Source organism: Pocillopora damicornis, chromosome 9, assembly GCF_964200805.1.
Source record: "Pocillopora damicornis chromosome 9, jaPocDami1.2, whole genome shotgun sequence".
NCBI classification, from domain to species: Eukaryota; Metazoa; Cnidaria; class Anthozoa; order Scleractinia; family Pocilloporidae; genus Pocillopora; species Pocillopora damicornis.
In genome coordinates, this window is record NC_142678.1 from 23,298,821 (window position 1) to 23,313,101 (window position 14,281).

The 14,281-nt window shown below is 36.4% G+C and overlaps 2 protein-coding genes and 1 long non-coding RNA gene across 6 annotated transcripts; 1 reads left to right on the forward strand and 2 right to left on the reverse strand.

The window, feature by feature from the left end:
* Positions 1-5,071: 5,071 nt before the first annotated feature.
* Positions 5,072-7,621, reverse strand: LOC113675905 (uncharacterized). 4 transcript variants are annotated; one of them, XM_027192512.2, is made up of 4 exons: positions 7,331-7,376; positions 7,110-7,229; positions 6,559-6,618; positions 5,072-5,980 (listed from the first exon to the last, which is right to left on the reverse strand). In XM_027192512.2, the coding sequence occupies exons 3-4, from the start codon at positions 6,592-6,594 to the stop codon at positions 5,561-5,563; spliced, it is 456 nt and encodes a 151-aa protein (XP_027048313.1). In that variant the 5' UTR covers positions 6,595-6,618; positions 7,110-7,229; positions 7,331-7,376; the 3' UTR covers positions 5,072-5,560. The 4 variants fall into 4 exon arrangements, with proteins under 4 accessions (XP_027048313.1, XP_027048314.1, XP_027048312.1 ...); XM_027192513.2 differs by lacking the exons at positions 7,110-7,229; positions 7,331-7,376 and adding an exon at positions 7,485-7,621; XM_027192511.2 differs by lacking the exon at positions 7,110-7,229 and having other exon boundaries at positions 7,331-7,427.
* LOC113675873 (transmembrane protein 106B) lies at positions 7,478-13,673 on the forward strand. Its single transcript, XM_027192473.2, has 7 exons — positions 7,478-7,736; positions 8,454-8,517; positions 10,264-10,426; positions 10,996-11,136; positions 11,776-11,828; positions 12,269-12,313; positions 12,817-13,673. The coding sequence occupies exons 1-7, from the start codon at positions 7,496-7,498 to the stop codon at positions 12,935-12,937; spliced, it is 828 nt and encodes a 275-aa protein (XP_027048274.2). The 5' UTR covers positions 7,478-7,495; the 3' UTR covers positions 12,938-13,673.
* On the reverse strand, positions 11,572-12,885 carry LOC149040780 (uncharacterized). Its single transcript, XR_016179861.1, has 2 exons — positions 12,656-12,885; positions 11,572-12,033 (listed from the first exon to the last, which is right to left on the reverse strand). It is a non-coding gene; the product is annotated as an uncharacterized LOC149040780 (long non-coding RNA).
* Positions 13,674-14,281: the final 608 nt, after the last annotated feature.

Genomic DNA, 14,281 nt, shown 5'->3' on the forward strand with positions numbered 1-14,281 from the left:
TCTCTTGTAGAACATTATTGACTGACATGCTTTTTGAAGTGTGTTGAGCCGGACGCATTAGTGACAAAAGCAAAGTAATAGCATTGATATGAACCATTTCGAAATTCAAGATAAGCTCAGCGCGTTATTAGTAAATTCTTTCAGAAGAATGCCGATACAGGAACAACTTTTTAAAATGTACATAATTTAAAAATGGCAAACTTTCCCACGGTTTTATGTTTGCCTGTTTATTCAATGCTTTTGTACGATACCCCAGCGACCGAACAGTCAGTTAATTGCGGTCGCCTGATCGACAAAAGATCCTTTATCTCGAGGTGCATTTGTCAGTAAAGTGGACAATGCTGAAGGGTTTCTGAACGTCGTAACTAGTTTCATAATTGTACTTCTTAAAAAGCATCGGCAGGGGTAAAAATAAACAATGAACAAAGGCTTGAATTAAGACCTTGAACAGTTTGCGGAAAAATTTGTGAAAAGAACATGTGAACATCAAGACATTGTTGAGTTTCAAGTGATGTGTGATCACGTCGTGAAGTAATTTCAAGTTGAGAGGAATTTTTCGCAATAGTTACAAATTCATCAGTACATAGAAAAGTCTAATGGAATCTCTCTATACACATGATTCTATGTCGTGTAATAAAAGTTTGTGGTTGAGACAAAAAATAAAAAAAGCAAAACAAAGGAAACTTTGAGCAACGCATTGAAACTCAAGACTCGTTAAGTTCAAGTGTAATGGAAAGATCCAGTCTATAGTTCTCTCAATTTCCAAAATGACTCTACTGCATATAGCGTTACATTGTCATAAAATCGTAATCAAGCGGACGTTCAGAGTTTCTGAAGCACTGGACGTCGGAATACACAAAGAAAAGCAGTATATCGAATCATTTTCTTTCATAATTTCTTCTCTTAGTCAGTTGTGGAGTTTATTTTTATTTCTCAAGATTGTTTTTCGTAGCAACTGATTCAGAAACTATCGCAGCACTGCAGAGAGAAGAACAATTGTCTTCGCCTTCCCGCTGTTAACTCTAGCCTGGCTTGAGACGAGCTCCTATGGCAACAGATGACTTCGGTAGACATAGCTTACTGAGTTTACCCCTGGGGCCAATATAGGTCAGTTTTTATTTTACATCGGTACTTGAGCTCTTGATCGAAAGATTCAAGAACTGCTTTGAAAAAAAAGTGAATTTCCACTCCGCACAGAAGCTACGTTATGTTTGTACGCTCCTTAGTTACAATCTCCGTCAATCTTTTATATTCTTAACCACATTCCTCACTTCTGCTGATCAGGTTTTATTTTTAATATATGTATGATTCCTATCCATTTAAGACTCTTACTCATGATTGATTCATACCTTGGTTTTTTTGAGACTTATGCAATAAAGAAAACAACTTGTGTCACTTTATATTGTATTTTTTTTGTGTTGTCTTTATCGCGTACAGTGAATCTCGTGAAAATTCCCTTGAAATTTATTTTTTAAGTATATAAGTAAGGCAACTAGAGCACCGTATCTTCACTGAGCCAATTTAATTCTTAGTGTCTTTCATATGAACTTCAAGAGGCGCAACCACGAGCCCTTCGCCAAAAACAAACCAGAATACATATGTACCTTTGCCGGGTTTCCTGAGGAAAAAATAAAGAGATCAATTAGAGTTTTATTTCTCGGTGACGTTGAGTTTTAGCTCATTATCAATTCTAGGAACACGGCACATACTGAAGATCAGAAATCGTGCACTCGTGTCTCTTCTTGTTTTTGGAGAGCAGTCATTTTTGTCTGATGTGTGAGATTACTCAACCAACTGAACGAAAGAAAGAAAGAAGTTCATATCAGTTGCACTTTGATTATCGTCATGACTTTTTATGACCATTCAACCTGATATTTTGTCGCATGTCCAGGCTTCCTCCTGCAAAAAAGCCTACAACTGATGACATGGAAACTGAAAACAGTAGAAATCGATTTCTTACTAACGTGACAATCATTTCGAAAGGAAGCATGAAATGTGAATGGCTCTGCTAACGGTCAGTTAACCATAGCCGGGTAATAGGTAATAGATTAATTGGGAAAAAACAGCAACAGTTTCACACACATTATACTTTAACTAGCTACATGAGGGAATCAAATACAAAATGCATCAAAAAGAAAAACCGTGAGTATTTATGTTTATTATTTCAAGTATTAAAAATGGAGAATGTCTTTTTTATTTAACGAAGTGGGTCTGAATCAAGACTCGCAAGAAAAAAAAACCAACAAATGAAACAACAAAAAGATTACTCATGCTTTTATGCTTTTTTTCCCTAGAATGTTGTTCTTGTGTTTAAAAACAGATTGACAGTGCTTGTTCTCAGTAAATCACTTTATCTAAATGAGTTTTAAATTCCTTTTCGATCCTCTTTCACAATTTCAGTTTAATTTATCGAGAATATCTTAGCACGTTCTTTTGATGTCAAGCTGACAAATTGCTTTTGTGAACTAATGGATGTTGTCCCTGCAACTCGGCCTGTGAGTAAATAAATGTTTAAAAGTATTTCCGCTGGTTATTGCTAAGTAAAGACCCACTTTTCTAGCAGCTAAATAAACTTGTCGAGAATGCAGATATTTTAACTGCGATCGATTTTCTGGTGGTAGTCATTTTAAATTATAAACAGGTAAATTTGGCGCGATTTTCATTTATTCTGTAGCGGCTATAACTATTAAAATACATGTAAAATCATATGAATGATTTTAGTTCTGCCTAGAGAAGAAATGGATAGAAGGAAGATAATTGATTAGACAAATCATGTATTCACAGTTAGCAGGTTCAGTTAGAAATCTTGGTGGTCTCAGTAACACGTGCCGTGTTCATTATATAGTTACACCTGCCTGCTTAATTGCATGTTTATAAGTAAAAGGATTCAATAAACAAACGGCAATCGACGAGTGAGGCTAAGGGTAAGAAGCTTTTCTCGCGGGTCGATGAACAATCGATCACCTGTCCAATAGCTGTCGCAAGACGGCGTGCTCCAGGATAAAAACACTGGGTGCTGCGACAAAAAAAATCCCAGTTTAATAACGGCTTAAGTAGATAAGATCTAGGTCGGAAATGTTTCAACTAAGTCTTATTGCGAGTTATTATGAAACAGGTGCGAACACTAAACTGCCTCAACAGGGCACTGCGAAAGCCATTTCAAACAAACTCTTGCGTGCACGTGTTGGTCAACAAAAAAAGTTCATTGCAAACTTTCTTTGTCAATCTAAATGTCATATCCGGATCGCAAGGGAATAAGCGACTTCCTCAAATCTCTGACTGGATGCTTAGCTAATTAGCTAGCTTGTTAGCGCCTAATTATTTGTCTATTGATAGCTGATCACATTTTCTGATCGATATTAAGCTTTTTTGTCTAATCACCAGTCTTGTACAAGTTTGCACAGGTACGATGGAATCATCGGTGATTAGTAATAATCACTTCTTCACATGGAGCTGCATAAAGCATCCATATTAAGGTGGTATTGTTTCGGCATTTCAGCAAGTGCAGCCAAGGTGGACGGCTTTACACAATCGTTCAAGCATGGATCCTGTAAGACAATGCAAAGGGCTTCCGACAGTTAACTTCAAGTGGACATTTCACGCCAAAATCAACAAACTGTGGCCGTTACTGGGCAAAAATGACATAAATCAAAAGCGATAAGATCAGGACATGTGCTTTTTCTACCCTTGACCGAATTGTTTTTACTTGGTAGCAGTTCCCTAATGACCTTACAGATTTTAATCAGTCAAATTAGCTCTCTCTTGGTTGCTTGTTCGAAGAAGCGAACCGTACCAGCTGTTACTGCTGCTAAAACAGAACCGGAAAGAGAAAAAAAAGCCACAAGGCTTATAAAGATCGCTTCCATTCCATGTGGCTGATAACAGAGAGACTAAATACTTCTCGCAAAAACAAAATTGTAGCGTACTCTGATCTTGGAGACATATTGTTTTGCAATAACGAAAGGAAAGGAAGCTCTAAGTGTAGCAATCCAATGTTACATCCCATAATAAAAGGAGATTCTAGTACATAAATTTATTGCTCTATTATTATTGACTAAGCATGTTTGTTGGTAAACCAGGGTATAGGACACAATCCTAGGAAAGTGTATTGAGTAATGAAATCTTAACGAATGTGCTTCAGTATCAGGGAGTAATTTTACCGTAGCCAGTATATATCACATCGTACGTTGTCGCAGGTGTTTCAGACTTTCAACCCTGTTGTGAATGGTTGCGCTGAAAACTCAAATGAGTTATTCCACAGTTATTGAGGCAACCACGTGGGTTTGTTTATTTCCTGCTTGTTTTGAATGCAAGTTTTATAATAAAAATTTTGTTTGAAAGTTGCACTTGAGGAAATAACTCTTCCCGATCTTTTGAAATCACAAGAACAGATCCTTCAAAGTTTGAGGGCTGATGTTCTATTAGCTCCTTGCAATTGAAGAAAAAAAAGAAATGACTGGTACAAATAATAATAATTATAATAATAATACTTGAATAATAATACTGATAAATACAACATAATTAAAGACCATGGTAGCATATCAAAGCTGCTGGGAGCGCGTAAGACTGCGCTCTTTTTCACTCGCAACGCTCCACACGCACGCGTTAAAAACACGCACCGTTTCCTACGCCAATTATCACGCTTCACACTAAACCATGCACTCCTCACAGTTTGTTTGGTCTCATGTTGGTCAACACGATCGGTGTTATGACAGACAATGCGCTGTTCCCGAACTCAGTTATTCCGAAAATCGTTCATTTCGCGAACCTTGTATATTCCTGAAGCCTGTCAGTAAAATTCCACCTTCCCCTCTCATTCAAAGAAAAACAAAACAAAACAAAGCAAGAGCCATTTTAAGATGGGTCTTTGGCACCAATAGAAAGGATTACATTTTGCTTCTCCATCTCTCAACGGAAAAGCACATAAAAAATAACATTTGACCGTGTAGTTTGATCGTCCGGGTGAGAGTGGGCCCGAGAAGGACTGTTGGCGGCGGTGGTGACTGACCTTTCGACAACCTGAGGGAAGTTGCCGTCACGTGAATCTTTGAAAGCATTACTTTAAAGAAGGTAAAATGGTTAACATCTTGAGTTTAATTGTGCAATTTTAGAAAGAAGTTCTGGATAAATTGCCCGGAGTCTCAGTACCTACAACGACGAAAATTGAGCTTCTGTTGAGGTTGTTCATCTGGCTTCGCCGATCAGAGAATCCTCCAGCTACAACACAGAATTCTCCGTATCAAATTTCACCGCTTCAGCTGTTAATTTACTCCGACGTACAGAATAATCTCGTTATATTCGATTGTATTCTCCTGCTCCCACATTCCCATATGGAAAACATTGTTTCAAACGTACAACTGAACGCATTTTCAAAATTGTCAACAAGGCATGATGTCAACATTCATCTTACAAGGCACCTTTACTTTTAGATTGTGTAACCTGTATGCGATTCTTGGAAAAAAATTCATGAGTAGAAATGGCAAGCTTCTTAGTTAAACGTTCCTCCTCAAGGGAGAGTCTTTAAGGTGGCCATGTATAATTTAAGCATTGCACATGCATCTCAAAAATTAGTCCATATTGTTTTTTTCCCGGAAGGTTTCACTCTCAGATGTGTGCGCATTGGCAACCTGTGCGTGGCTTGCCTAAAAGCTTCTAAGGCTTGGGTTTCATTGTCACAATTGAATTCAAAGAGAACTTTTCCCGCCATAACATTTGCCACATAATGATCGACTTTGCCTTTTCCTTTTCCCATTTTGCTCCCTAATGGTTTTCTGGTTACTGGTATGTCTGCTGTCACGATGTACAATTCCTTTGTTTTGGTGGCACGCACGATGGCCAGCCGGGCTGACTCCAGTGCGCAGTCTTTCACCAGTGCAGGCTGCTTGGCGTAGATTCCATAATGGTATCGGTCCATGTACTTATAACGTAGAGGAAGAGGTGTCTTTGTGGCACGATGACAGCAAGGAAACACATTTGGGACCTACAAGAGCAATCAATTGCATGCAAGAGTTTTTTTTTTAAGTAATTCATGGACATGAATTAAAGAAATAACCATTCTAGTCATTTGACATATTACACAAATAATGTGTGACAGTACATCACTTTTAGAATTGTAACCAAAGCAATGTATCCCCGTCTTAGAACTGCAACTGACTACATGACAATAAAAATTAGATCAGCACAGCAAGATATGAATAGTTTATAACATTACACATAAATATGTTGTGCTTCAAAGATATTTCCTGGGTTTACAACTTTTCATACCAATTTAAGTGGTATCTTTCTTGCATTTATCATCATAATCTGAGACAAAGGGAAATAAAATCAAACTGATCCAAAATATTTTAAACAAAGCAAACTTCTCTACACCTGCACTAAAAAAATTTCCTATGATGGGGTATTTTGCATTTACAGCAAATACACCAATCTTGATAATCTGAATGTCTCGTGTGGCTGTGTGATTGAAGTCCCATTCTTTTGGTTTAGTCATATCATTCAAACTTTGAGAAGGTTTTGCACCGATATATTGTAGAGACCTGTTCTTTAAACAATTCTTACCTGTAATTTGGTTAAAACAGTGAGGTTGTTCTTCATACAGCCCACAAATGGCTGAAACACCTGCAAATTCAGGGCAAACTATGAGACCTCCTACATTGTAATTTATCTTTGGATTCTTGTTTCCTTTTCCCATATTAGTACATGTAGTTTACCACCTATCTGTGTCAGAATGAATGATACACACCCCACCAATGGTGAGCAATACACACATTCAGTTTGATCCATGTTGGCGGTTCAGTATTAGGGGTGGATGGTGCAATCATTTTAAGGGAAAAAATAGTGAGATCAAGTGTTTGATTATTCCCAGACCAGTCACATTCTTGCAACACTGAACCTAACCCACACACAGATTCACCACATACAGTAACTTGGGTGAACGAATCTGAATCACACTTGCCTAAGAGATGACCGTGAAAAGGGATTTAAGACACTCCTACCACCACTTTGTGAGATACAAGACTCAAAATTGCATGGTGGTGTCTCAATGAGAGAAAGAAATCTAGTGAGAAAGCGGTTTGACGAGTAAGCTTAAGTGAAATAAGCTTACTCACTAGTTTTCTTTGTTTTCCTAGACTTCAAATGACGCTGGAAAACGTGCCAAGGGGTTAATGTCTGATTGAGTTGCAGCGCTTACTGTGATTGTAAAATCCGATTCTTGACTGTCTAACTGTCTAATAAGATGATATAAATCAAACATGATTACTCTGGTTTCCTTTTAATCCCAAATCTTAAGGAAAAAAGGGAGAAAAAACTAGAAAAACATTACGTGTACCTTCAATCTCGAAAGACTAGAGGAAGCCGCCATAGTTGTAACATGAGGCGTATTTCAAGGGATCATGGGTACTTTAAGATACTTTACTCAGACTTATTTGAGCAAAGTGATGTAACGAAGAACAGCCGCTGTCCACGTAAGTTGTGAAACAAACCTGTCTGAGATATGTTAAGCTCGCTCCGGAGTTTCGAGCGGCAGAGAGCAATGTCGTTTGAAAAAAACATCCTGTCTGACCCTACAAGTGATGGGAATGTCTCCACGAATGGTCAGGTATCAGAGCGGCCATCTAGTTCTGTGTATAGTTACGAAGCATTCGACAGCACGGCTCCAGTGAACTTTGTTTCAGATCAGGGAAATTTCACACAAACATGTCCAACTTGCGGTGGATCTGGAAAACTAACAAAAGGTTAGCTGCTTTGATTTGATAAAAGCATGTTTCTCATGAGTGATTGTGATGCAATTTAGATTGCCAGGAAGGAAATTGTGACTCACGTAATCACTAGTTAATGACTAATTTCATTAGTTTATCATTTACTGTAACTTATTTAGTGAACTTATATTTAATTGATTATATTGTAATTGTTAGAGAAATATGGATATCATATTCCCAGTTTGTTACTATCCATCAAGCTTAAGTTAAACTTGGATGCACAGAACTACTTGAAATTTTGGAGATTGTGAAATGGAGACCGTGTACAAATACGACTCGTCGTAGGTAGTACCAAGAAGGCACGGAGTGCATTTTGATTGTACATGCACCCAAACTTTCCACCTCTTTTGCATTTGGAATTATTTCATTTTCGCATGATGGTGTTGAGCCTTACTTTGTCAAGCCCCAAATTTTCGACTTAGTATCTTAAACATTGCGGTTTCCTCCATAACTATCATAGTGAATGATGGTTAATATTTTTCATTTCTACATGTTAAAGTAAATAATTATGTTGGTCCAATACAGCAGACGGAAGGGTAATATTTCAAGGAAAGTGTAACTTATAATTCTTTCAAGAGTACATTGGGTATAGGTATGTTTATGTTATCAGTAAAAGAAATCAGTAACTTGCCCACTAGACCCAAATAATCTAAAGTAAAAATTAATTTGATTGTCGTCATTATTTTCATTTAGAGCAAGAACATGACTTAGTAGCACTTATTCCTGTGAGAGACAGACGGCTCAAGCCAAGAAGAACGTAGGTCACTTAATATCATGATATTACTTCTCCTTGAAAGATAATACAAAAACACCGTAAAAAAAAAGGACGCAGAGCTCAGTGTGCTATGCGCAGATAATACAAAACACCTTAGAACATAGGATCGAGGATAAAGCAGAGCCTAGAGAGCAGTGCTTGTAAACTCGAGAAAAGGGAGCATTTTTTTGATAATTTGCAAGGTAGATAAAAGCCTCTAGCTTTAGCGTTAAACTGGTCAGCAGCATTATTTAAGGACTCCTTCTGGGCATTCGTGCAATGTTTTCCTTCTTGGTTGGGGATGTAAAAGAAAAAATTGTCTTGTTTTTTAATTGTCATAGATGACAAAAATAACTGCCTTGGTAAAGAGGCCTATGACCCCTAACAATATATATGGCTAGCATACAGAGGAGACAAAGAGAGGAAAGTTAATTTGGGTGCAAAAAAACATTCCCCTCTCCCTTCCCTTCTCCATATCAACCACACACGCAGCAAGGTCTGTCAACCTTGAACTACCAAAGAACTAAAAAGTATGAAGTTGTGATTATACAGAGAGAACACTGCTAATCTCAGATCTATTCTTCACCATCATTATTAATGGGTTAAGTATTGATCCCTTAAGTGTCAACTCCACTTAGAAGTCCTTTGCCAAAGCAAATGGATTTATTATTTTTCAAATTGTTGATTTATTTGGAGTTAAAGAGGCCGGCGTATTTTACATCTCCACTGCTAGAGATTTGAAAGTGACTCTCTAATTTTCCACTTACTGAGTATGTCATGGAAGCACATGATATTCAAATTATGCAATGTACTCAGTGCATCACGCATATAGTGAAGAGGTCAAAACACCCTTAAGTTGAGGGAGAAATATGTTGTTAAGTGGGTTGCAAATCTATGAAGCAGATAATAAAGGGGAAATGAATGAAATTAAGAATTTGTTAGTGGTCCTACCAGTTTTGCCACAAAGATTTAATGATGTAAAGGTTAACCTCAAGCCCTATGGATGTTTCGGGAAAATGAGGGCCACCTTTAGCATTTGAATGAATAAGATGATATTAAGTGAGTAGTGAGGCAATTGATTCAAAACTTTAACATCTCCCCTCCTGGGCTACCTTCTAGGCATTTGAACTTTTGAAGAATGCTTTATGTGAACTCCCATTCCTTGGGGCCAAAATTGGGTTCAAATGCCTTCCTCAAGTGCTGGATTTGATGGTAAAAAGAAACATCAGGAACTCTTCACTCATTGACCAAGCATGAAAACCTTGACCTCTTTGACATTTTTTTCTGATCCATTCCCTTGAAAAAGTGAACCCATTACCTTATAAACACCTCAGTATGAAAAGATAAAACAGGTGTTTTCTGTTGGAAAGACTTGACACTTCCAGCTCAATTTCCTCACCCTAGCCAGGCAAGGATTGAATTCTCCACCCCCCTTCCCCAGTCATAGACCCCATCAAATGCCCTTGGGTTGTCAAGGGAGAGGGGGGGGGGAAGGGGAGAATTGTTGAAACAATTTGATCAGTGTATAATACACATGACAAGTGTTAACATTTTGATCTCATGGCTGAGGTTGTAAGGGAAAAAGGCAGAAGAAGCTAAAGGAATATTAACAGTCATGCTGATTATATTTTGTATCCTGGTTGGCCGAGCGCATCACTTTATTTGAACTTGAAATACTTTTATAATGGCATTGCTATAATGATGGGATGGTGTATTCTTTATACTGATCTGCATTTTCTTGTTTTTCAGTATTCTTTACCTTGTCCTGGCGGTGTTCCTTTGCCTGGCAATCTGCGCAGTGGTTGGGGTGATTTTCTTCCCGAGAACTGTTTCAATCAAATTAGTTGGTGCATCACCAAAAAATATTAGCATCCCAAGCTCAAACTATTCAAATCCTGTTATCATAATAAATGTGAGTGAATAAACATGAGTATTAATCTTGATGTGACAATAATAACAACAAAAACAGTGATGATGATCATGGTAATAAAGATAATAATGATTATAATAATGAAAATAAAAATAATAATAATACTAATAATAGACATAATGAAAAGGATGTTCCTAATGCTAACAATTAGAGGAAATCACCAGCCATGTATTAACTCATTATTTTTTTATCTTGATCATAAGTCTTCTTTTTTTTTTTCTTTTTTTTTTTCATGGTAATTGTAAGTAAATCTGTCAAAAATATTGTAAAAATTATGAATATAGAGTGATCAGGCTTTGACAAGTTTCAACTCTGTGCCTCCCTGTTGGGGGCCACTACTAATGGTACTCTTCATATCACTGCATTGTAATTCTGCTGATCTAATGCTGCATTCTAAGAGGTTCTTTAATATCTAAAGTTCTGATTTTCAAATACTCTTAGAAATGTCTCTCTGTTTTTTTACAAAGTAATCCAATTTAATTCAAAGTAATGTTGTAATAAAGTGAGTGGAACTGATATTGATTATGAATACTTCTTTTTAATTTCAACAGAGCACTATTTTAGTCAACAATTCCAACTTTTTTGAGGCAAGCTTGGATCACATCAACATTCAAGTCAACTGGAATGAATATGTTGTAGCCGACCCAGACATTCTAGGGAAGATAAAAGTGCCAGCACGGTCAAGTCTTCATGTATGTTGATCAGTAGGGGGAAGTTTTGATTTAACCCTTCAACTCCCAGAAGCTATTAGCATAACTTCTCCCCATAATATCCAAGCTTTATCCACCAAGCAGGTAATGAGAATGCTCAAACTTATTAGGTTGAATTTGTTACGTTGATAGAACACCAAATTCTTGTAACTAATTTATAAGGAAATGCTTAGTAGCTAGTTGGGAGAATTTACAATTGGATCCTGGGAGTTGAAGAGTTGAACACAGGATTAGATAGTGTTCCTTAAACTTCATAGATCAGAGGATTCCTGGACTAAATTTCAGTGGCCTGTTGACTTTGTGTTATTCAGATGTAGTACTATTGTGCAGTAAACTCACCAATTAGTTTACACTTTTCTCATGTTACCACATTTATGAAAAAACCCTGGTAGTGTCCATAAATTGAAAGGGGCAATCTTTGCAGGTAAGTACAGTTTTGCACTCATATTTAATATGCCAAAGAAAAACCTCTATTGAGTTTCTAATGAGTTTCCTTGGTTACAACTACAAGTATTTTTTTAATAGAAGTAAATTAATATTTTACACATACTTTTCCAAGCACTTAAGTAAAGTGTTGTTTGCTATGAAGTAGTCACTATGTTGTGTATCTTTCCCATGTAGCACACATTTATTGTGGAAACAATGTACAGAGGTAAAGAAGCAGACAAAATAAAGTAAGTTTCATTGCACTGAAAATTACCTTAAATGGAACACACTGTGCAGGATTCTCACCATTATATGCCTGCCCTACACCTGTAGACAGGTCTGCCAGTGGGAAATTCAGTTATCATATCATTTATATGTTTCCACTTTTTCTTGAGGATCTGATTTTCTGTTGGCTCCTGTCCTGTTCTTTACCATCACACCTCAATGGATATCCTTTAAAATCATTTGATTTTCAAGATATATCTTACACAATGATTGATAAATTTCTGTAATTTTTTGGTGAATTTCTTCATTGTTCTTCAGGTTTTGGATCTGTAGATATGTTATGATTTTTTCTGGGTAAAATAATTGATTTGTTAATTTTTTTGTTTCCAGTTTGGAAGCTGTGTGCTCTTATTATCAATATTTATGCATTTTTGTGAGTGCAATTTTTTTTGTGATATTTCAGGAGAGTTTGCTGTGGCTGGTCATACAATTTGGCTTTCCTCATAACGTATGTAATTTAAATGCTTATTTGCATATCAAGCAGAGAGAGCACATCATAGCTATTGAAGTCATTCCAATCTCCATATAGGCTGCTGTAACTGTATGCTTAAGTATTAAGACACTAAATGAAGATCTTCGCAAAACAGGAAAAAAATATGTGAAAGATATCCATACACTGTCAAATGTTTGATCAATACAATGTAAATGAATATTGAGCACATTACAATGTTTTCCCAAAGCTGCTGTCTCTACTTACTAAGTTTCCCAGTTGCTCTATCATGCCAGAAGGAAAGGGGAAGGGGTCATATAATCTATGGACCCCCTGACTGTTCCTAGCTTTTATGGTTACCTTTATCTCAAGCTGATGTGTGCTGATTATGACCTGCCCTAGTTGGAAATCGGAGAAGGATCTCATAGGCTATAGAGCCCTCTCCTGACAATTCCATTCCATGGTAATGTTTGTGTCAAAGTGATGTATGCTGATTATAGCCTGTTGTTCCCTTTTCACAGAGTAACAGCTAAAACTCATTCACTGACTTCATCTTCAGAAGCATCTGATACTCAGCTGGAGTTTGTCAACTGTGAATTGAATGGTATAAAATGGTGGAAAACTTGCTTTCCAAAGGGATAGTTATAAGTAATTTAGAATTTAGGATTGTTTGTACTTGTTGTATAACTTCACCTTAAATGACTACTTAACTACACAGCTCATAAATTGGAAAAATCTTTACAGTATTTTTTGTGATAAGAAATGTATTTAATGTCAGTCTCTCAAAATCTGAGAGATGTCTGACTTTCAGATTACTAATGCTTTGTGTACCATAAAGCAGGTTTTGTTCATTCATTATTACCATGTGAGGTACACTCATTAAACATTTTAATTAATATCTGGAATACCGTTTGATAGATAAAATAACATTAAAATTGGTCTAGAATCTCAGACAGAATTTGGCATCTCATAGAAAAGTTACTGCTAGAATATAATTCAAAGATAGTTGCTTGCTTTTTGCTTTGTTTTTGTGAAATGTGTTAATTATTTTTTAATGAAGAATGTCAAGTTCTGCAAAGGTTATAAATGATAGATTCACTATAATTATTTGATTATGTTGACCAAAGTTATTGGAGAAATACCTGAGAATGATACCCTTAATTACATATACAAGAGTTCTGAAATGTCAAGATTCTTTTTTTCTTTTCATTTTAATTAATAGAAAATAAATTTAAAAACTTGTACTAACAGTTTTTTGTATGGTATAGAATTGATCGACTTAAGTTCATTAATTTGTTTAAAATACCCACCACAAAAGTGTGATCCTCACCTTGTTTATTTGCTGATTTGTGTGAGAATAAAAGTTATAATCGAGTAATACACATACTGTTTGCTATATATCAATATATATATATACATATATATATATTAAACCCCTGAAGAGTGAAGCGATTCACGAAACAGGCTTGTCGGGAAATGTATTTACGTCCTTTTTTCCTCTCATAATATTTATTCTGCTCTGCTTCAATGTATTGAGCACTGTTCCACGCGAAAATCGACTCGCAGACTTCCTATATATATATATATGTATATATTGTGGGAGGAAAAAGATAAGTAAACTACAAGTTCATCCCTACAGACCTGTTTCGTGGTTGCCCACTCATCATCCCCTCATCAGGGTTTATTTGTCTTTTTCCTCCCACAATATTATACAATGCTCTACTCCTATGTATCAAGCACTGTGTTACAAAAGTCAAAATTTTACACTATATATATATATCAACCAAGGCATAGTACCATGAAAGGCACAAATATTATATACTTTGGTAGTAAATGTTTTGCTGGTTTGGGCTTCCTAACCTATGAATGAATAAAAAAAAAACAGTCTATTGTCATCTAGCCACATCTAGCCAACCACAGCAAAAGACCCATGCTCAACAAGGTCTTATGGGAAATTCTACATCCCAACATTAATGTTTTTTACAT